General features: G+C 42.6%; 1 protein-coding gene across 9 annotated transcripts in view; it reads left to right on the plus strand.

Moving 5' to 3' along the window:
- SOX6 (SRY-box transcription factor 6) overlaps nt 1-10,829 on the plus strand; it is a 550,764-nt gene that overhangs the window by 492,939 nt on the left and 46,996 nt on the right. For all 9 annotated transcript variants that reach the window (XM_036763144.1, XM_036763143.1, XM_036763146.1 and 6 more), the window contains one exon: nt 8,948-9,056. In XM_036763144.1, the coding sequence (XP_036619039.1) occupies nt 8,948-9,056 (109 nt within the window). The remainder of the gene's footprint in view (nt 1-8,947; nt 9,057-10,829) is intronic.

A 10,829-nucleotide genomic window follows, 5' to 3' on the forward strand; every position in this document is an offset into this window, starting at 1 on the left:
GACTAATGCTGCTTTGGGATTTGGCTTCTCTTGGGTACTAACCAAATACTGAGTGTGTTGTAGAGAGTGTGCAAGGTGGCATCCTTGGCAGGGTAGGTGGAGAGTCCCATGGATGCCGTGGGAAACTGTGTTTTAGAGTTTTAGAATACTTTTGTCTAAGTTGAAAATCAGTTCAATTCAATATTTAATTAATATGTCAGTGAGGTGGTGCAGTGAATGAAGTGCTGGCCCTACAGTCAAGATGACCTGAGTTCAAATGTGACCTCAGACACTTACTACCCGTGTGACCCTGGACAAATCATTTAGCCCTGTTTGCCTCACTTTCCTCATGTGTAAAATGAACTGGAGAAGGAAATGGCAAGCTGCTTTAATAACTTTGCCAAGAAAATCCCAAATGGATACAACTAATGGATCAAAAAAATTCAGTTAATGCCCCTACTATGTGCCAGGCCTGTGGTTGGCACTGGAAATATTAAAGATAAAAATGAAACTGCTATTAGTCTCAATAAACTTGCATTCTTGGGGACAAACAATACGTGCGTGTATATAAATACAAAATATATGTAAGGTGACTTTGGAAAAGAGAGGGCCTTAAGACCCCCCGGGAATCAGAAAAGGCCCCATAGAGGAGGAAACACTGAAGCTGAGACTTGAAGTCAGCTACAGGTTCCAAGAAGCGGAGGTAAGGAAGGATAGCCCTTCAAACATGTGGGACAGCTTCTATGAAGATATGGAGGTAGGAGAGGAAGCACTGCTTATGGGCAACCTATGCACCCATGGTAAGGAGGAAACTATGGAGACCTGAGCGGCACTTAGTGGTGATATGTTTGGAGGCAGGACATCTGAGTTTAATTCCTACCTCAGTCACTTAGCAATAATTAGCTATGTTTTCATGGGCAAATCAATCAGTTTCTTTGTCTCCAAAATGGGGCCATTTTATGTGCCACTCATATTTGCATTACCTACCTTATGGATCTGTTGTGAGGAAAGGGCTTTGCCACATTTATTGTTCAGTTCCAGTATTATAAGAAGGGTCTGGCAGCCCTTTTGTGCCAGGCTCTGTTAGAATACCATGGGGAGCTATGCTAGGGGTTTTATTTTTGGTTGGTTTGTTTGTTTATCAGGTCTCTGGTATGATTCTCCAGAACAATATTCAAGAAATGTTACTTGCCTTCATCTTTTATGAGGCTCCCTCAAGTCTCAACTCAAACTGGGCGAAGGGCAAGGTGTTTGTCCCGTGTACACAGGGGGTCAGCACAGAGCAGCAGTTACATGCTGGGGAAGGCAGTTGTCTGATCATGCTCAGGACTTTTCTTAGTTCTCAGGAGGAAAGTGTCCTGTGATTCTAGAGGAGATAAAAGAATACTGGACCTGGCTTTTATTCCTGGTTCTTATTTTCTCATCTATGAAGTAATTAAGGTCTGTACTACATATTCTCCAAAACCTCTTCTAGTTCTGTGGTTCTAGATTTAGTGATGCTTGGTTATTCACCCCTTGGAGTGAATTAGGGCCCAAAGTGATTTCTTTACAATATCTTTGCAAGGTGAGCAGCAGAAGCATTATTATGCCCATTGCCTAGATCATGGTAAGAAGCAGAATTGTAGTAGAGAGAGAACTAGACTTAGGACCAGGGAGAGATTGGTTTAAGTTTTGACTCTGGCAAACACTGGGCAGGAGACCCTGGGCACATCTGAAGCTCTCATTCTTCTGGGCAACTCTTTTAGGACTATGTGTTGGGGAGAAAGTGCCAACATGCCTTGGTAGAAGGAGTTTCCTCATCCAGGGAGTTACTTATGCCACCGAAATCGCAGGGACAGTCCTTGTCCTTATCTCCAACACTATCCCAGTCCTAACTCTATGCCTTGCAGATGCCAGGATCCATAGAATCATAGATTCAAAGCTAGGAGGGTACTCCATCTAGTCCAGGGGTTCCTAGCTTTTGCTTGTGCCATGGACCTTTCTGGAAATCATCTAGCCTGTGGACCCCTTCTGAGAATTATATCAAAATGCATAAGATAAAATACTAAGTACATTGAAATATAACCATCAAAATATATTTTAAAAAATCAACAACAATAACAACAACAACACATTTATGGATTCCAGGTAAAGAACTAGTTCAACTCTCTCCTTTTGACTGAGTTGGACACTGATACCCAGATAACCTCTAAGTCAAAGACTCTAGCTACTTCTCCATGGTGGACCTCCATTTTAGAGCACTGCTTGGGCACCAGTGGTGCAAAATGAATTACCTTAGATCACACACGTAGTGTGACATTTGAATTTAGGTCTTCTGACTCCAGAGCTTGCGCTCACTGGACCACATTGATGAGGAGGGAAACCAAGGTACAGAGAAGCCTGGTGACTTGTGCTAGTCTGTGTCTGTGTCTGCTTCTATGTCTGTGTCATGTCTGTGTCTACGTCTGTGTCTATATCTATGTCTGTGTCTGTGTCTATGTCTGTGTCTGTGACCATGTCTGTGTCTGTGTCTGTATCTATGTCTGTGTCTATATCTATGTCTGTGTTTGTGTCTATGTCTGTGTCTGTGACTGTGTCTATGTCTGTGTCTGTATCTATGTCTGTTTCTGTGTCTATGTCTATGTATGTGTCTGTGACTATGTCTGTGTCCGTGTCTGTGTCTATGTCTATGACTGTATCTGTGTCTGTGACTGTATCTCTGTCTTTGCCTGTATCCATTTGTCCAGATCTGTGACTTCATCAGGGCAGGGAATTCTCTGGCATGGAACTTCTCACTAATCACACAAATCACAGAGCTATCTAGAAAATGCCTTTGATGCTATCTAGTACAACCTTTTCAGTTTATATAAGAGACTGAGTCTTGGAGTGGTTGAATGATCTTGTGAGAGCTTAGAGGATGAGTGTCAGAGTTGGGGTTTGAACTTGGGTCTTTCTGTCTCTAAGTCAAGGACTCTAGCTAATTCTCCATACTGCACCTCCATTTTAGAGCACTGCTTGGGCACCAACAGGTTGAATAACTTTCCTAGGGTCAATGCCGCATTTGTCAGTAGCAAGATTGACATGTATCATGTTGCCTTTGAGGATGGTCCTCCATCTGCTCTGCCATGTTGACCTCTCAGATACCCACACATACAATGCCACAGACCTGGGTCTTTTATCAGAAGATCTCAGAAACATCTATTTGTTTTGTACCTACTGTGCAGTTAGCCCTAAAGGACATACCTTGGGAGCTGCTGAATACATACAAGGAGACATTGTTGTTGCCCTCAGGGAGATTGTCATTTAGTTGGAGAAATACAATTATAATCATAATGAACACCATGAGATAGTATAAATTTAATGGCTCAATGGTATAATGCATATCATAAATTGCTATGAAAAGTCAGAGAAAGGAAAAGTCGATGTGGGCTGGAGTGGTCTGGAAGCTTCATGGAGGAAGTCATTGATGGTCTTGGCCTTGAAGGAGTTATATGGTGGGAAGAGACCATTCCAGAATAAGGATGATGGCCTAGGAGGGGAAGTGAAAAGTGCAGTCAAGTGGACAGAACATGAAACTGGGGCATCGGACAACCTGGATTCTAGACCTGGACCTTCTGCTTTCCACCTGTGGGATCTTGGGTGATTCACATCCCATCTTTGGGCCTCATTATCTTCCTCTGCAAAATGGAAGGATACAATGGGTAGGATCTTTCTGCTCCTAGCATCCTATCATTCTCTTGTACCGTGCCTTTAAGGGATCTTTGTAGCCTTTTTTTCCTTCCACCCCCTTTATTTAGTTAGTCATCAAGTCCCATCAGTCCTTCTTTCGAAAGTTCTCTTAGAATCTTTCTTCCCATTTCTGCTGACACCATGGGTTGCTCTGTGACTTTGGGCAAGTTCTTTCCTTTCTATAGGCCTCACATTTCCCCATCTGTAAAATGGGAGAGTTGGATGACATCCAAAGAGTCCCCTAGCTCTCGTGTTGTATGATTATGGAAACTTCCCTTCTGATTTGCAGATGTGTTAAATCTTACAGTTAAATTTTGGAGCTTAACCCCAGATTCACATGAATTTAAATAAAAAGCCTACACAAATCTCACAAAGCACATTGCACATTTTAAGTTTGAGAGTACCAGAAACCAGCCGTTTTTGTTTACTGTCTCCTCTATATAAACAGAATATAGATGGCAATTAACTAATGACCCACATATGGGTTTATTTAAGACAGTTAGTGTAGAGTAACCTAATTATAATATAATTTAAATGTGAAGACAACGTGACAATTATTTGTACCCATTGTAACTAGAATATTGTCGGTAGCATATGTAGATATACATTGATGTATGTACATTTTTGTGTGTATATAAACTGCCCCTTTGGCCCCTTGGGCATTTGTTCTGTGGCTTCTGTGAATGACCTGTATTAAGTCAATATTTGGAAACTGTCTTTTTGGGAAGAAAAATAAAGTTGCTAACTGCCTCTGAAACTGAGGACAATTACATCATTGTCCAACTACCTGGGCTAAAATGAAATAGATTTGTTTGTAAGAGCTATTAAAATTTTTTTAAAGTACATTTAAGGTGTCTGACATTTTCCATCTCAATCTTCAGTGTCAGTTTCCGACGCGGAGAAGGGGAGCATGCGGAAATCATTTGAAGCCCGGGTACAGCCCGATCGCACTGGGTAATCCAGAAGGGAGGGGTGCCCAGTGGATGATTCCATTCCATTTATTGTTCTTTGGAAGATGGCTGCAATCAGTCATCTTCTTGCATATGGTTTGAAAAAAGCCTGTCTTGCTGGAAAGTAAACTGTTATTTAAGCACAGCATCCACTCTACTCCTGAAACAGTTTTGCCAAACTTATCCAAGTATTCTCCCATGCTTAAAGATGATATAAATATCATTTATAGCCAGCCGTTTGCTTCAGCCTATATGGAATGTCTTCCTGCTCCCTTGATCTAAGTGTCCCAGTTTACATTATAGTCTTTATTGCCTTGGTTTGATGGAGTGATCAGTAAAAATTTAATGACTCTATAAAATAATAAAAATGTCATTAATTTACCACGGATCTCAGATGCAGGGGCTGTAAAGTTACATTAATAAACAGAATATTTTTTTACAACAAAAAGCATTGTTACGTGGGAACATATAAATAACACACATAAATTTAAGAGCAATTTTACTGTTAGCACACACATTATTATGGAATAGCCAATAAGTGTATAAAACATAGTATATAAAATTTTATTAAAATATACTGTGTGCATCAAAAATTCAGCTTTTATCTAAGTGCAAAGAAAAGCCATTATTGTGTGCTTACTGGTTCACGGCTCTTCTTTCCCCAAGATCACAATTTTACATTTGTTGCCAGTCACAGGAAGTTGCCTGCGTTTGTAGGAGAAAACCACCCCGATTCTTCCAACTGTCCCAAATCTAGGCTTCCCCTGTGCCTGGATGCAGAGATCAAATTGATCAGAAGCCGTCCCTGCCGTGATAGTGAGGGGAAAAGTTGCTAATTTCATGCAAAGTTAAAAATAATGCCCAAGGGGTTGGACGGTTTGTTCAGTGACTCTAGAAATCAGGGATAATAATGTAGCAGTCTATCTGTCATCACTGAGCCGGCCCAGCATTGGCTGGAATAATCTGTGAAGATGATGGATGCAACTGGCTTGTGGCCTGTAACGTTTAACATTCATCAGCTCTCACTAAAGGGGGCTTTATCATTTAAATATCTTTATTTAATATGCAACATCTACCTCATACATCACAATTTCAAAGCACTTAGAGAGCCAACAGGCCTACCAACACAGCAGAGCTGACTTTAATTTTTTTCCATAACTTTTATGTTGCCTGCATGTTTGTGACTGACAATGCATAAATAAGTGTCTAATCACGGCCCAGCACGTAAAAATGAACATTCCCGCTGCCAGGCAGAAGCCTGGGTGTTTTTCCTGGGGGTGGTGGGGGGGGGGAGGGACAGGATGAAATTATCAATGAAACATCATCGCCATTTTCAAATTGTCTACGAACGTCGTAGCCCGATGAGAGCTTCCAGGGTGGGAAGAAAATGGGGGTTAGCAAACATTTTTCCACACATAATCTACATGTTCTCCTGTTGGCAGACTTCTCCTCAATATGCCGATCCCAAAGTTGACATGTTATGGAATGGAAATCTTTCTGCATATGTGGCCATGTCCACTATTTATGAGTCTTGGTGTCCAACTCCACCAGGGCAAGTTTGGCTTAGCTCAGCTGCCCAGAGTCAGATACATATTGTCTTCCAGTGACCGGGCACTCTACTATTTACAGTGGTGTGTCTGGCAAAGAAATATTCTCCACTGTTCTTTGAAGCGAGGCCGAATGGATGTCTTTTTTTGGGGGAGCTGAGGGAAGCTTCTCTGTCAGGGCAGAGCTCTACAGTCTCTTTCTGAAGGCTCAGAGGCAAGAAGGATAGCATTAATGTTGAAAAATATGAAACGCTGTACACTGGTCAAAACCATCTCATCTGTGATTTATTTTTTCCCATAGTGAATGAGTGCTTTGTGGGTTATTTTTTTCTTTGGCCAAAATATTGATATTTTATGAGAAAGGTTCACTGCAAAAGAATTTGTTTTGAATAAAGTGAGAGAAATGAATGATTTCAAGAGCTTTTTGAATGTATGTGGAAACATGTGTGTACATACGTGTGCTCATGTTGGTGAATGGTGACTTCAAATGTTTTTTTTTTGTTGTTATGATTAAAAACAGGCTCATAGAACTGAATTGTGAGAATATTCCTTTTTTTTTAAGCAAAGATATTATCCTGTAAGCTTTGTTGTCTTCAGATTTTATACCCCATGGCATATAATTTTCCCTCTTCTCCTTCCTTGTCAAAATATTGATATTCTTTCAGGAACTTATTTTATTTTATTTTTTAACAGAATATTTCCCCGTAAAATCAAAGAGAATGACTGACTTGGAAAGATCCTTGAAATATGCATATTGATAGGTAGCACAGAGTAGAAAGTTGTTCTCCCCCCTTGCAAAAACAGGCAAAGGTTGTTCTGCCAAGAAGATTGCAGGTGTCACGGCAGACCCCCTTTTGCATTTAACGTGGGAGAAAGCATTCAAATGCAAATGTTTGCAATGAGAAACAATGTGATAAAAAGGTTGAATATTTTCCTTTCCTTGTGCTTATGGTTGCTTTATTTTTTATTTTTCCTTTCTCCTCCTGCAAATCTAAGCCTTGGCACCTGAACATTGAGATATTAGAAATGACTGTCACCATGACTTATATATAACGTTTGGCTGTTTTCATTTAGTATGTGTCACTTTATTTTGTATCGGGCCAGTAGGCCTTGCACACTTAGCACACCCATGCACCGATGCATTTTTACGAAAGAAGATATCACCAGATCATACTTAGAATTGTACTCTTGGTCTCATTCGCCTTTTTTCCAGATGTCATATCTAGGAAAGCTGTCCCATGTCTGCCTTAGTCTTCCTCCTTAGCCTTCTCCCTAGTTGGAAAAATGAAGGATTATCATTTTTTCCTGTGGCCGCTGTTCCCCAACCAAAACACTCCTCGGACAACTTTACCGCCTAGAAATTCTCCAGCAAACGAGGGCTTATAGAGCCAGGTTTGTGCTGTGTCTTCCTTCAGTGCCAATTTAAACATATTCTGTGCTGAGGGGAACGGGGAAAGCTTCCTGCACAATTTGACTGATGGGAATTAATTATAGAAATATAATGATATTCAAAAAATAATCATATTAGAAAGCACAAACGTATTGAGACTGTACAAATGAGGCACAGCAGCTATCAAGTAATTGTATGTTTGCTCTTTAAGGATATTTCCAAGTTTCTAAACATCTCGATGAAGAGAAAACTCAGAGCGTTTCCATCGAATGCCTAGCATGGCTGAGTACGGAACTAGGTCACTGAACAATAGACTGAACAGCAATCCGCACTCCGGGGCTGCATAATACATTAGGAAGAGCATGCAGAGGCTGGGCCGGTGTGGAGACGGGAGCTGGTATTTCATGTGTCTCAATTCAAGCTGATGTGACATTTAATATTGTTTCATAGTAATGCACCGCAAGGTTTCGTTCATTCACAAGTACAACCTAATGCCAAGTTTTAGTCTGAAGAAGCAACAAGGCTTGGGGGGTGGGGGCATTGGGGGAAACAGGACTTCTTCAGCTCTTGCAAACAAAAACACTAAATTAGTAATAACCACTGAACACTCTGCCACTGATACACAGGGAGGGCCGCTGCCACGACGAGTCCCCTCCTGCTTGGCCCCTTGGAGCATCCTAGGCCCTGAATTCTTTGAAGAACTGGGTTAGCAAGTAAACTGCCTTTCTTTCCTTTTTCCTCCCACACTGGCGGGTCCCATGCAGGTCTGAACTCTCCCGGGCCCCCTGCTTTGCTAGGAGCAGTGGTCTCTTATTCACTTCCCGTAGAGGCTCAGTTCAAACTCCTAGGCAAAATAATAGTACCGACGACGCTGTCATCTGCTGTTCCTCCTTTGAAATATTTGTCTTTGAAAGCCTCTTGCATAAAATTCAGACTTGTATTTCCTCAGGAGTACAAATGCAAACTGTGATCTCTAAATGGCAAAAAATGCCTCTCCCATTAAACTTCGCAGTGTGTTTTAATAGGAATTGCTCTTTCAAGTTCTGCGTTTGAGGCTGGAAGAGGCTGATTGGATTCCTTTTCGTTGAAGGGGGAAAAGCCAACAGAGGGAGAAGCAGTACAGGCTAGAGCCCACAGGGTTCCTGGCTGTGGTTTCTGGCCATTACCTGAGCTGTCCTTAATATGGCCCATGTGCCGAACTGGCTGGAAGTGTCTGCGCCAGATCCCAAGCTTTCTATAGTAGGAGTTAGCCATAGCCGGTGTTTCAAAATCTGTGCTTTTCACCTATTCAACATGAAAAGAACAAAAGTGGGAGAAAATATGACTGTTCCTAAGACTGCCATGAGCTTAATGGGTTTTCTTTTTTCTTCTAGGAGAGAACACACTTTGAGAATCTGGGTCCCCAGTTAACGGGGAAATCAAATGAAGATGGGAAACTGGGCCCAGGAGTCATTGATCTGACCCGGCCTGAAGATGCAGAGGGTGAGTTGCTGCTATGGTGCCTCTGGTCTTTGCTTGCTGCTCCTAAAATATTTCAAGTCACGTGTGACTGGTAGGCTAGGACTGACTTTCTTGGGAGCCTTTAGCTGGATCTTGAACTGAGGGTGTTCAAGCCCGTCCCTCTTGACTGCCTTGTGGGGTGAATGGTGGGTGGAGGAAAGTTGTGGGGGATGATAAAAACCACAGCTGGGGCTTCCCTATAGAGTTCTATCTTCAAGGGTACTTTGCTGGTGCATTTTGTGTCCTTTGGAGGTGTTTTAATGAAGCGTTCCCACCTCTTTCCAAGGGCAGAGAATTCTACTTTTTCTCCCAAGAAAAATGTGCAAAAGTGATTCTGGCTGTGAATAAAGGATGGCTGGACTAAGCAAAGCCCATCTTTAGGAACCAGGCTAGTGGTCTGTAGCAGCATGCCCATCTCTACTCAGTCCAGGGTGCTGGCTTGCTCAGCCTAATGCTGAAATCTTTTGAGAGCAAGCAATGGGAAAGAAGGCCTGCCTCCCTGCCTTGCAGACCAGGCCCGCATCTCAAACTTAGTCACAAGATCCAGGTCCTTTCGGGTTTGCTTGTACCCACATCAGCAAATCAGTAGGACTGGCTCCCCAGGGACCAAGTAGAATTTACGATTTGGTTGGGCATTTAGGGAGCAACGTTGCTTGGTTATTGACTGTGTCATCATCACAGAGACCTGGCTGGTTTTCCTGTTAGCCTCTGCTTTGGCCAAAACCCTCCCACCAGTCAGAGAAGATTAATTTGTTCTTTTCAGTGTAACACAATACTTGCTCCTGTCTCGGGCCCCAAGCAGAATTCCTCCTTTAGCCTAAGGGGGGGAGAACCTGGCCCTCCCTCATGCCCTTTAAACCACAGCAGCGCTTCTGTGGCCTGAAACGTTTCTCAGCAGCATCAGAATCAGACAAAACGACTGGAAGGTGCCCAGGTACCAACCCAGCAGCCAATGGCAGAAGACCGGAGAGATGTTGCTGCTTAGGATCATAGGAGATACTTCAGGAACTTTTCAGAAGGCAGCCCCCTCCTAAGATGGCAGAACAGGGCAGTATTTGGTTACAATGCCAGGCACATCTTTGCTGCTTAGGAAATATCTGGTTGATTTCAATTCAACATTTATTAAGCAACTGCCTTGTGTCAGGCCTTGGAGGAACAAAGATAGACATGGCACAAGTCCTGTTCTCAAGGCGCTTCCATTCTAATTTGGGAAGGACAACTGCAGCAACAGCTATGATGTGAGGGGGGAGAGCTCAACAAGAAAGAGATCGCTTTCACCAGTTGTTTTTTGGAGGGGGCAGGGAAGACCCTAAGGAGGGGGTGTCATCCGAGCAGGGCCTTGAAACGAGGGTGCTGTTGCAACAGGAGGAGATGGGAATAGGAGGAGAAGCCACCCCAGGGGTAGAGAACTTGTTGTGAACAAAAAGGTATAAGGGCAGCTGTAACTAGGGCAGGACCTTGGGGACTTTGTCCCAGGGTGCTAAATTTTGAGACATGGCATTCATGGTCTTTAAGTTGTGCAGAAACAATAGGATGCAGCATCTAGCTAGCAAGAAGAATTTGTAAAAAATAGGAAGCTACCAGAGAATATACTTCCATTGTCTCCCATAAAAACCAAACAAAACAGAACAAAAGCCTGGCTGTCACATCCCAGATGAGCTATTCTTCAAACCACACTGATGTCCATAGGAACAAGTGGCCCGCCTTAAAAGGTTAATTTGGGGGCATTTCACAGTCCTTACCCCAGGCATGGTT

Source organism: Trichosurus vulpecula, chromosome 6, assembly GCF_011100635.1.
Source record: "Trichosurus vulpecula isolate mTriVul1 chromosome 6, mTriVul1.pri, whole genome shotgun sequence".
In the NCBI taxonomy this organism is placed as follows: domain Eukaryota; kingdom Metazoa; phylum Chordata; class Mammalia; order Diprotodontia; family Phalangeridae; genus Trichosurus; species Trichosurus vulpecula.